Source organism: Octopus bimaculoides, chromosome 19, assembly GCF_046866305.1.
Source record: "Octopus bimaculoides isolate indiv1 chromosome 19, ASM4686630v1, whole genome shotgun sequence".
Lineage (NCBI taxonomy): Eukaryota > Metazoa > Mollusca > Cephalopoda > Octopoda > Octopodidae > Octopus > Octopus bimaculoides.
This window is the reverse complement of record NC_142946.1, coordinates 21,830,342-21,843,352: the sequence shown is the minus strand read 5'-3', so window position 1 is coordinate 21,843,352 and position 13,011 is coordinate 21,830,342. Positions and strand designations below refer to the sequence as shown.

The following is a 13,011-nucleotide window of genomic DNA, read 5'->3' as shown; positions in this document are numbered from 1 at the left end:
ATATAATGCCACTTGTCATAATAAATGACTTGTAGGACCTCGTTTGGCCTTGCCTGGATCTGAAACCAAATCCACCTGCTTGTTGCTTGCAAAGACAGTGGGAAATTTCTTCGTTCTGTCAAGAGGGAAGTCCCCACCACCCTTCCCACCTTTCTTTTCTGGAAAAAATTATTCCAGCCATAGGGAAATATTATTTTGCTTAGAAACAGACATGGCTTGGTGACAAGAAAGGTATGAGTGTAGAGAATCTGCCTCAATGAATTCTATTTCACCCATGCAGACATGGAAAAGTGTACATTTAAACAATGATGAAATAAAAAGCAACAATTCAGTTTATTGTAATCATATAAAAATAAATAATATACAAAATACATTTCTCTGTAGAAGAACCTAAACCTGTGATAACTGAAAAAGGGAGTTGTATGACTCTTTTGTAAAATGATGTGGATCAACAATTTGCATGTGCCTCTTGGAATTTTCAAACTGGTGACTAACTTCATAAAATCCTTTGTCTCCAGACAATATTGTGAATTTGATGTGCACAGGTAAACGTTCGTCCATCTTTCCAACCTGTTAATTAGATTGAGTTATAGCAATAGTATTACTAGTGTTAAATAGTTATATAATTATAGAAATTTTGAAAGAGGGATATAATTGAATGTTTATATCATCAATTTTATAAGGATGAAAGTAAGCTATAGAAGGATTTGAATGCGGAGCATATCAAGCATAGAACTAGAAACTCTCTGATGTTCTAGTCTTGCCATTCTGGTTAATCTGTTAATAATAATAAAAATAAATAAATTCCTAAGAAAAAATTGTTAACAGAATAATAATATTAAAAACTAGTGGTTTGCTGTGCTTGAGAAAACACATCAAGTTAAGTAAATATGCAGTTATCTTTGCATACAGGCATATTCCCTGCATGCCTCTTCAACTGAGTGTTCCTAATCTTGCAGGCTTATGGATGCTCATGCCACCCATGTCAGTGCCATGTAAAAGCACCCATGCATGTGTTGCATAAATGCACCCAGTACACTGTGTAAAGTGGAAGGCATTAGGAAGGGCATCCAGCCATAGAAGCCATGCTAAAACAGACATGGAGCCCAAGTAGTTCTCCAGCTCCTGCCAAACTGTCCAACCTATGCCAGCATGGAAAACAGACATATGATGATGATTTTGATAAAACATCTACTCATCACAGGTACTTAAGCATGTTGCCATACCTGTAATTCAAAATATTAACTGGAGCACCAAAAATATCTTAAGCTAGCTTGCAAAAAATTGAACATTTGCCTGATTCCATCTGTAGTCAAATGTTACATGGACACAGTAGAACAACAGTTGGATGTCAGGATTTAAAACCTGTTGTTAATAGAAACTCAATCAGTTTCCCCACCCCATCACACCCCACTTCCTTGCTATTGCTTTCAATAATCAATAGAATTACACTGTCGATGACAAAGTACAGGAGATCCCAAATGATACAGTCATGTATGCTGGTAGTGCTGAAGCACAAAGGGAACCATTCCAGCCATTGACTGGATCTGAAACCTCAATAAAAAAATATACAGATAACTAAACAATAGTCAGATATCCAGAGTAATAACCAACTGAAAATAACGTGCACCAGCATCAGGGAATGTAACAGTATAAAGAAAGGGTTACCTTCAACAATGCTGAAAGAGAATGTTTGTATTGAGATAATATTTCAAAAACCACTGAGGTAATTGAAATTATTTACATTTCTGCAGTAGGAATGTAAATAATTTTTTTTCCCTACAGAAAACCAACAAGAACTGCAGCAGTGAACAATTGGCATAGAAACAAGACTTTATAGACAGATTGAAGCCCACAGAAAGAACTTTCCATAATTAGTGAGCTAAAAATAAAAGATTCTCCATAATGAACACAAAAGAACACAAAATTTGGAAAGCACATAAAATATAAAAGAATGGTAAAAACCAACACAGCAGATGAAGGTGCAGGTAAAGGCCAAGGATTCAGAAAGTGAATAAATTGCTACTTCTAAAAAAAAGAAAAGAAAACGGATACAAAACAATGGATGAAGAATAGCAAAATAGACCTTTCAAAAATTAATATCAAAAGATTAAATTAATTTTTCAGTGAATAAGTTTAAGGGATCAGGAAACTGCTAAGTGGAAATCATCATTAAGACCAAAAGCTTTTGGTTGAAACAGCAACAGCTCTGTATATTAAATAACCCAGGCAGACTTACAAGAATCTTCTCTGGCCCACCTTGCTTCTCATAGTTTAACCTCCTCATCACCTAGTATGAAGCTTCCCTCCCACCCTCCAGTGATTCATAGTCCTGCAAGCTGCATACCAACATCAATGGTGCAGGTAGCACAAAAAGCACCCAGTAGGTGCACTAGCATGACTTCTTAAGATTGGTGTTGTTGAGGGAGTACATAAAAGTTAGGTTTTTCTTCCCAAAATGCATGATGGCACACTTGACCACAGTCAGCAATCTGTTGCTGCAGTATGTCTGGGTCTGATTGCATGAAAAATAAGGTGCAGTTTGATGTCATCTGCATATTTCAACACTGTAACATTCTTCAAGCTGGCATTTGTCATTAATATATGCAACAAACAACAGGGCTCCAAGAACAGATCCCAGAGGTATCATCTCATAGGGTGAAGAATGATATCCTGAAACTATGACTACCTGTTTTTGACTGAGAATAAGAGAGTTCAACCAGTTATGAAGACCATCTTTCACACTTCATTGCAGAGTTTTGCCATAAGTCGTTTATGAGGCACAGAATTGGAAGCTACCATGAGCTACCATCAGCGATTTGAGTGATATTTTCAAGAAACTCAATGAGTTGACCACAGCAGCTGGAGTTGAGGATAAATCCAAATTGTGAGGGTCAAATAAGGCTGTGAGAGTTCCAGAAGTTCCAAAGTGCTTCTCTGACAAGACTATCAGTTTGGCAATGCAGCTAGTAAGACTGACTGGGCGGTAGTTGACAAGTGATGTGCAATCACCCTTTTTGAACAGGGGAATGACAGGCAATATTCTACTGCTCTGGGGGGACAGATATTAAAACAGAATTGGAAGAAGAACGAAAACTAGTGCAAAAAAAAGAACCTGCTGCATTTTAGAAGCAGATAAGTAACACCACCAAAACCAGGAGAGGCACAGTTGTGCTTATTCTTGAGGTGGTGTTACAGTATTGCAGGTGTATATTTCACAGACATTATAGAATTTGATGTCAGAGGGGATGAAGATAGTGCATATGGATTTTCAACAGTGAAAATGCCAGCAAGTTCTGCATATTCTTTGTGATCATCAGTAATCTGATGTGTGGGGATTGCAAAGAGAGCCAACAGAAGAATAAGGCCTCTGCTTCAAACATCCATATTTCCAGAACACTTTACTGTCAGGGTTGGTTGCTATATGTTGTTCAAATTTAAGCACTGCCTCTTTTGTCAACTGCTTGAGATGGTTAAATGATCTATTGTACCTTCTTCTATACATACTCTGTATTCCTGTTCAACATCATGATGTTCTTTCCTGACTGCTGCATCTCCCAAATTGCACTTTTGGGATGCTTCACATGTGGCCCAGATCGAATTGAGGGTGTTCTGAAGTGCAGTACTGACATCTCCAGAATTGTAAAATTCAAGGAAGTTTGGGCATTGTAGCTCAGTGCAGTAAGAGTTCCAGTCTCCTTTGTTCCAGTCAAAGCAAGCAGTTTGGAGGTGGTGATGGTTTTTGTTTCTGCCCATAAGAGACAGATTGGCAATGATCATAGCATGGTCAAAGTTGCCTAAAGATTTCTTAGTAGTGACACTGATAACCGTTTCAGGGGTAGTGGTAAAGAGCAGATCCAAAGTGTTGCTACTTCTTATGGGGGAAAGGATTACTTGTGACCAGCACAAATTCACCACTAAATCAAGACCACTTGCACTTTGCAGCTGACAGGGTAATTGAAGTCACTAACAATGTAAACACAAATAGCTGCTTCCCTAGTTGCAGCTCTGAGGATGTCAAAAAGCTGTGTGTCTTGATGGTGGTCTGAGGAGTGGTAAGCAACTCCAAGTAGAAGTGTCAACATGTTTATATGTATAGCACAGAAAAATAACTTTTATTGTGGTTGGTTCAAATCATCACAAGGAATTGCTGAAAAGTTTGAACAAATGTAGACCATCACATCACCCCCACAATGATTAATGTGATTTTATGAAACAAGTTGTAGCCAACCATGCTAAAAACACCATCACAGTATAAAGAGTGTGCCATGTTTTTGTGACTGTAATGAAACCAGGGTTGACACTTTTGAAGTAAGAGTCAAAAAGGTGGGTCTTATTGCACAAATATTAGACATGTGCAGATAGTAATTTGTACCTGGCTATAAACCTATCATGAAGATATATAGGGGATGGCAGATTGCTGTTGTTTAATTTCCTGGAGTTTTTTCATTGCTGTCTATTGAAGGTACAGTGTTCTCAGACTAGCTAGTTTTTCTTTTCCATGTCTCATTAGATTTAACAAATTTCCATGTCTGCCTGTCATCATGTAGGTTAAAACTTTCATTTGGTGCCAAGCCACAATTCAAGACCTTTCAAAATAAGCCATTTGCAAGTTGAAAGTAGAGTTACTTACATGAAGAACAAGAGCAAAATCAGCTGCTTGTTTTGTATAACCACTCTTAGGATTCAGAAAGAAGCAACCATCTTGAACTAGTTTCTTATAAACATCACTGAAAATAAGACAGAACATAGTCAGAAGATAGCCAAGACAGAAATGTTAATGGGCAAATAAAGGTAATAATAATGACCGCTGCACTACTAACTTACCATCAATTTTGACTTCAATTTTTGTTCAAACATAAGTAACAATATTGATTCTCTTTAATTTTTAAAAAACTCTTTAGTGTTCATATTAAAATTATGAAGTTATAAAGCTAAGAAAAAATATATTTGGTAGGTGTTTTTTTTCTTGCTACCAAAGTATGTTTGAATGATAATAGGTGAATTAATAGGCAGTAAATTAGCTGAATTGTGAGAGTACTGGATGAAATGTTTTGCAAATGTTTATTCTGGCATCTGCTAATGTTGAGTTTGCCTTTCATCCTTTCAGGGTTGATAAAATAAGTACCAGTTGAGTAGTGGGGTCACCGTAACTGACTTACCTCAATCCCCGAAATTGCTGGCCTTGTGCCAGAATTTGAATCCAATATTTATTCTGGTATTGTGAGTTCTGAGTTAAATCCTACCAAGGTCAAGTAATTTATATGAACCCAGAAGTGGCTTATGGCATTTTGCAAGATAGCACCATTAGACATATGTGCCACGATAACAAAAGATGTACAGAATTTGTGCATGGGAAAACCAAAAATAGCTAGGTTAGAATTTATTTTGAAAATAATGAAATTGCTTGATTGACTGAAATAAAATCAATAAATTTCTTGGTTGAGAGCAGAGCAGGAAAAAATGTGTCAAACTGCAATTATTAATAAAAACCTAACTAAGTGATAAACTGATGAGTCATTTCACTGGTAAATTTATATATAGGGGTGGGCATGGCAGTGTGGTTGAGAAGGTTGCCCCAACTATGTAGCCTTGACTTTGGTCCCACTGTAAGGCACCTTGAACAAGTGTCTTCTACAATAACCCTTGACCGACAAATGCCTTATGAGTGGATTTAGTAGTCAGAAACTGAAAGAAGCCAGTGATGTATGTATGCCTTGTGTGTGTGTGTGTGTACCCTAGTCCAAACATAGTTGTGATTGATCACCATCATCCTACAGATGAGTTGGTTCATTTCCAATCTTCTGTAAAAACATGTCAAGCGATGGGAAAATATTACCTTGCTTGGAAACAGGTAAGGATTGGCAATAAGAAGGGTGTCCAACCATAGAAAATCTGTCTCAACAAATTCCATGTGACCCATGCAAACATGGAAAAGTGGACATATGATGATGATGATGATGACTGAATAGAATAACTTAAGAGAGAAATACTGTAACACATCTTCTGTTGAACTGAAAGGATATACTACCATGGGAAATTAACCCTTTAGCATTCATACTACTATGTCAAATGTAATTCTTGTTTATTCACATAGTTTTGAATTAGTCTTGCATTATCTCATACCTTCAAGATTTCAATGACATGATTCTTTTACTCTTTTACTTGTTTCAGGCATCCGACTGCGGACATGCTGGAGCACCGCCTTTAGTCAAGCATATCGACCCCCGGACTTATTCTTTGTAAGCCCAGTGCTTATTCTATCAGTCTCTTTTGCCGAACCACTAAGTTACGGGGACGTAAACACACCAGCATCGGTTGTCAATTGATGTTGGGGGGACAAACACAGACACACAAACATACACATGCACATACACACACACACACACACTTATATCTGCTATTATCCATTTTGGTATTAATCTAGCATGGAATTTCTACTTTGATGACAATAGAAATATTTGAGATCAAGAAATTCCAAAGAAGCTCCAGTGTTGTTGTTAATACTGGTGTGGAATCAACCATCACTTTCCTTTTTACATTGATGCTGGCATGGGTTAGACAGTTTGACTGAAACTAGTAAGCTGGAGAACTGCACTAGGTTCCAATCTGATTGGAACTTGCTGCAGCCCTCCAGCTTACCAGTTTCAGTCAAAGCATCTAACCCATGCCAGCATGGAAAGCAGAGACACTAATAAAGTAAATAAAAAAGAATAACACTATTGTCACTGTTATCCTTTGTTCATCATCAGTTAGCATCCACTTTTCCATGCTTGTATGAATCAGTCTGAATTTGTTGAGGCAGATTTTCTATGGACATATGCCCTTCCTGTCACCAACCCTTACCTGTTTCCAAGCAAGGTAATATTTTCCCATAGTTAGACATGTTTTTCACAGAAGACTGGAAAAAAACTCGCTTGTATAACAATGATGCTCATTTACAACAAGCACATGATGTCTAGATAAGGGTACATGCAAACATACACAGACGACAGCCTTCTTTCAATTTCCATCAACCAAATCCACTTACAAGGCTTTGGTAAGCCCGGGGATATAGCAGAAGACACATGCCCAAAGTGCTGCACAGTGGGACTGAACCTGAAACCACATGGTTGGGAAGCAAGCTTCTCAATCACAAAGCCATGCCTGCACCTTTGTTGTATTTATTATTTTTGTTATTGTTGTTGCAAAAGATATAGCTGATGCTTCTAATGGTATTATTGCTAATATTACAGTTTACTATCAGTGATGCTTATTTTCGTATAATTAATGCAAACCTTTTTTTAATAGATGTCTTCTAAAGTTCGCTACCATAATTCTCAGTGCCATTAATAGTTTACTATTTTTGAATTTAATATCAACAAACATTGTTTCATGTTTTTTGTTTGTTTCAGTAAAAAAAAAATGTCTGATACATTTTCAAGAAGAAGAATTTCCCCACAAAACTTCAGTTTCAGAACATATAAAAATAAACACATTGGATGTTGACAAAATATTGATGTTAATAAAATCATCTTATGTAGTTCAGAGCTTTTATCAGAAATGGGGATTCTTGCTAATTGCTTAAAACCTAAGTTAGATGCTCCCATACTTGAAGACCCTAAATGCCACTTCTATAGAGATTGAAGAAAAAAAATCAAGTATACAAAAGTATATTTCTATGCTTAAAACATACTAGAAGTACACTTGGAAGTTCCACAATCCATTTTGTGGTGGTGCTGACCATAACACCCCCCCCCCCACTCAGTAATATCATCCTGTCATTCCCTTCATAATTCTTTAATTAAATTCTAGGGAATCTTGTCTATTCTCTCTGGTCATGTTTTCTTTTCTAGCCTGCTTCCTCATTCTGCTTTTTTAAAAAAAATATTGTCTGTCGTCATTTTTCTTTCTTGATTAATAATTCTCATTCCTTTCCTTATTAGCTTCAGCTTCAACATTCTTCATATGACACCTTCCAGCTACATTTCTTGCATTAATTTCATTCCTTTTCTTCCAAGTTAATGCTTTTCACCATTACTGATTCTCCTCTCTTTATTCCTAATTCTTATTTCTTTTCTTTGGACTTCACCCAGTCTTTCCCACTATCTTTTCTGCCTGTCTCCATTCAATTCTTGCTGTCATGCCCTATGATCATTGTCTGTTGTAACAGACAAAATACCATTTCAATAAGAAAAATAATTTGAGAAGCACTTGATCATTATATGGTTGGCACATATAAACACTTATGGCATGTGCATACCTTACCCCTTTCTTATATACCCACAGCTAATTATCATCTGAGTGTATGCCATATATACACATCCCCGACTCTCTCATACCTACAGCTTGTTGTTATCTGTATGCATGCTGAAGCATTCATTCAAATCTCTATCTTTCTCTTGCACACGCACCCTTACCATCCTCTTTCTATTGTGTAACAGATTTTTTTTAATACTCAGGAATCTGTTGTTAGTACTTTAATGTAATAGATATTGTATTATGGAATGAAACATGTGGAAGATTGAACAGTGAATCACTTAGTTGCTCTGTTGAGGCAAGTGAAATCGAAATCAAACTAAATTTGTAGACTGGCACCCATACCAACGTCTCTTCATTGAACACTAAACTCAGCTTGCGAAGACCTGTTGGGGCAAGCGAAAGCGAAATCGTGATGGCACCTGTACCAGGAAATCACTAAGAGCACCGTCCGAGCATGATCGTTGCCAGAGCACCAGCAGTCTGGCTTCCGTGCTGGTGGCACGTAAATAGCACCATTTGAGCGTGATCGTTACCAACGTTGCCTCCCTGGCACTTGTGCCAGTGGCACGTGAAAAGACATTCGAGCAAGTTCATTGCCAGTACCGCTGGACTGGCTCCTGTGCAGGTAGCACGTAAAATACACCATTTCGAGCGTGGCCATTGCCAGCACCTCCTGACTGGCCTTCGTGCCAGTGGCACATAAAAGCACCCACTACACTCTCAGAGTGGTTGGTGTTAGGAAGGACATCCAGCTGTAGAAACTCTGCCAAATCAGATTGGAGCCTGGTATAGCCATCTGGTTCACCAGTCCTCAGTCAAATCATTCAACTCATGCTAGCATGGAAAGCGGACGTTAAATGATGATGATGATTTGTTTGTATATAAAAAACAATAAAGGTAGAATAATATTTTACATTGGCACAAAGTCATAAATTCATAAAGGCAGGTTATAGTAATGATCTCTCATAGCTGCAACATATTGATAACATAGCTAAAACTTAATCTTAAAGGCTGAGCTTTCTTATCAAATCAGGAACTACTTTAGCTTTGAACAGCTGTTGAGCCTCTACATCAGTAGTTCTTAACCTATTTTTTGCTTGCCCCATTTTAAGTAGCTGTTATGTCTAGTACCTACCAACATGGCAAGTGAGATACATGACTAAACTATCTTAACATAGATGATAAGTTATATATCTTATTCAAAAAAATGGACTGTATATTACAATTCATTTTTAACAGTGAAATGATAAAAAATTAATAAAGACAAAAGTTTGCAAGTTAATGATTTTTCTGTGCCTAATGAGAGCTAGCTAAATTTTCTATTTCAGGTTCAATGTTAGTCAAAAGAAGTTGTAAGTCTCCTCTGACTTATTGCTAATTTCTTTCATTGCTTAGTTAGAAATTGTGACACCACACTGAATCCTTTCTCTACTAAGTATGAAGAAAGAAAAGCAATGAACAGTAATTTAATTTCTTGCCAAATTTGAGTATACTTGCTTTGCATTTTAGGCCAGAATGATTCCTAACCAAGCTGTTGAAAATATATTAAGCTTCAAAATCATTTTTTAAGATGCTGATTTTTTCATGTAAACTTGGTTGACATCAAAAAGGGATTTAAGACCCAATCATGTACTTTAAAATCAGTAAAATCTTTAAACCTTATCATTAAATATTCTTTCAGTGTCTGCAGATGAGAACAATAGCAATTTATATCTGTATCTAATATCAAGTTGCTATCATTGTTTTCTTTTATGTGTAGGCTTGGAAAATATAGAAAATTTTTTCTCAATAATTTGCTGATAAATGCATTTATATTTATCTTTGCTTTAATTAAATTCATATTTCCTTGTAACTTAATGTTATGTTAACCTCATTTAATTTAGTGAAAATATCAGAAAGATATGCAACATCAACTCTTTCATTGCTTAATTTATTACACATGTCATCATATGAATCGAGAAATTCTAAAACAGTATTAGACCGCTCATAACACTTTAAACAGTTTTCATTCAAAAACAACTATTGCACTTCAGTATGAAACAACAGGTGCTTAAATTTTTCTTCTTTATCATGGCAAAGCTTCTGAAAGGTACAGTCATTTAGTGAATGGGCCTTGATTTTATTTACTGTTTTAATTACATCATTCAATGTGTTATGAAGTCTACCACTAAGATGTTTTGCAGCCAAGTGGTCTCATGAACAACACAATGAACTACAAATATATGTGGAACTGCGTCCTTTAAACGTGCTATAAATCTACAATAATGGCCTATCATAACTGGTGCTCCATCTGTTGCAAATGCAATAATATTTGTGAGAGGAATATTCTTAACATTAAAAAAAATCTTTAACAACCTAAAAAATTGTAGAACTTTTTGTCAAGTACCACTTTTTCAGCAAACAGAAGTTCTTCGATAATTTTCTGATTTGAATTTACATAATGGATGTAGGCCATTACCAAAGATTTATTGTTGCATAAAGTCGACTCATTACATTGTAAAAAAAAATTATTTGTTTTTTAAAGCATCACATAATTTACTTTCTGTATCTTTTGCCATGTCATCTGTTCTTGCCACTACAGTACTATTACCGAGAGGAACTGATGCTGTTACAGCACTTTAACCTAGGAAATTCATAGTATCCAAACTTCATTTGTAGCTGGTAAGAGAAGAGTTTCACAAATAGTATGTGGTTTTCCACACTTTGCAAAGTTTAAAGGACAACCAACCCCTTCTATTTGTTTAGCTTGTTTGGTAAACAACCCTTTGAGAGTAAGACAACTTTTAAAATTATTGTTCATTTTGCGAAAGTAGTCCTCATCTCTGGCTTTATCTGGGTGCCTTTCTTTGTTGCAGCTGATTGTTTTTCTTTACATATGTAATTGACATGCTAGTTATAATATTTCTTGTTCTTTGTCTTCAGACAATAGCTACAAATGGTGAACACAAACAAAGAACATCAATACCAACAACAAAATTTAGAACAACCTAATTAGGAGCTTCTATGTGGTTGCTTGGCCCATTAGAAATAATGGCTAAATCATACTCAAGTTACACAATATTATCTTAAAAAAAGAAAGACACAAGAATAATGCAGTCCTAGATATACTATGTCTTAATGTAAAAATAGGATGGCCACAATTGGAGCATCTTTGAACATAAAGCTTGCTCAATGAGGCTAACCAAGGATTAAACAAGAAAAACATTTGTAAAAGAAATCCAAAATAACTAACCTCTTTGGTGGAAACCATTTTGTTTTAGCCCCATAAAATGCCCAAAGAAAAGTTTCATTAGGGAAGTAATGATGAACATGTTTGAAAATGCCTGTCCAGTTATCCAGGTCAAGGAAAATTATATGTTTCATTTGTGTCAGTTTATTTATCAACTCGCTCTTCTCTCTGTAACAATCAAGATCCTGAGTACTCCAAATAGTTGGTGGGTTAAACTGTTTTGAACTAAATGGAAATTGTGTTGATGATTTATTGTTGCAGGTAAAATTACTCAAACTCACAGAGGCTTTAACTCTGCGTCGTTTTGAAGGTACTTTCAAATTTGTTTTTAAATTGTTGTGGTGGCAATTGGCCTTGGGGTTCTGTAATACTAAATCAGCAGATGTAATGAGCAAATTTAGAAAATGTAAACTTAAACTGCTTCGCAAAACAAATTCTCGAAAAGATTTGCAATTGTTTTTCAAAAGAATACCACTTTTATCGAAAGTACACTGATGTTTCATGCCAATAATTCTATTGGTACTTTTATGGAATATTTGCTGGCAACTAGAACAGGTTATATCTCCTAGATAATTTGAGAATATGTCTTTCTGCAAAATAAAATAAAATTCATATTCTTACATTTTAAACAAAGCAAAACATGTAGATATGAAGCATGAATGAAAATATGAAAAGCCATAGGGTATGTTTTTAGGACTAAACCCAAGGTTTAACCAAAAACAGATTTTTGAATAAAAAATTATATCTGAAGATAAGAAAAATAAATGTTCATGAGCATGTGGGTATGTTCTACTACCAAAGTACTGCTACAGAGTATGTTATGTAATGTAATTAATTGCACAATACTAATGAAAATTAAGAGTTGCCAAGGTTAAAATTAAAAGAACATGGTCAAGTGGTTAAGAAGCACATTTTAAAATCAACAGTTTCCAAGTTTGATTCCATCTGTCATAGCTTTCTGTTGACTCAAGATTTGTAAATAAAACTGGATAGATGGAAAACAGAATAAGTCCACTAAAATGTCTTTATTTGTGATTTGAGGGCTCAGTCTTCACTTGCAGTGTCATACCTATTCTGCTTAATTATTTGTGTCAAGAGTTGAAGTGTTTTGGAAATACTCAGCTACTTAAACTGTAATTCAGTAGATAGTTCTTTACACTTAAGAACCACTTTTGGAATGAAATTGAAAGACTCCAAGATATACACACCACATGTCCACTTGACAGACTTGTACTTTGTCATTCATGTGCACTTACAATCACACATCTAATGCAGCATGCTAACTTCATTTCTTTTCAGTTTTCTGAAGTTCTCAGCATTCAAGGCTCATTGCAGATCTAATACAAGGGTCATACAATCTGCCCTTCACTCTAAGGAGAAAAGATGTTACCAGCAGCGATAGTAGCTCTCTGAACTTTCTCCAACCCATTCTTACCTTGGCTACCATACGTTGAGAGCAACCACCTAACTTGCTACTTACACTTCCTAGGTAACAAAAGCTATTGACTGCTAGTAAGCCATCCAGATATTTAAGAGAATCT

At 35.8% G+C, this 13,011-nt stretch overlaps 1 protein-coding gene across 2 annotated transcripts in view; it reads right to left on the bottom strand.

Moving 5' to 3' along the window:
* Positions 1 to 314: 314 nt before the first annotated feature.
* The window catches only part of LOC106872950 (E3 SUMO-protein ligase ZNF451), a 52,153-nt gene continuing 39,456 nt past the window's right edge, over positions 315 to 13,011 (bottom strand). For both annotated transcript variants that reach the window (XM_014920130.3, XM_089366588.1), the window contains exons 7-9: positions 11,474 to 12,060; positions 4,634 to 4,730; positions 315 to 570 (exon numbers count right to left, since the gene is read on the bottom strand). In XM_014920130.3, coding sequence (XP_014775616.1) covers positions 391 to 570; positions 4,634 to 4,730; positions 11,474 to 12,060 — 864 coding nt within the window. In that variant the 3' untranslated portion in view covers positions 315 to 390. The remainder of the gene's footprint in view (positions 571 to 4,633; positions 4,731 to 11,473; positions 12,061 to 13,011) is intronic.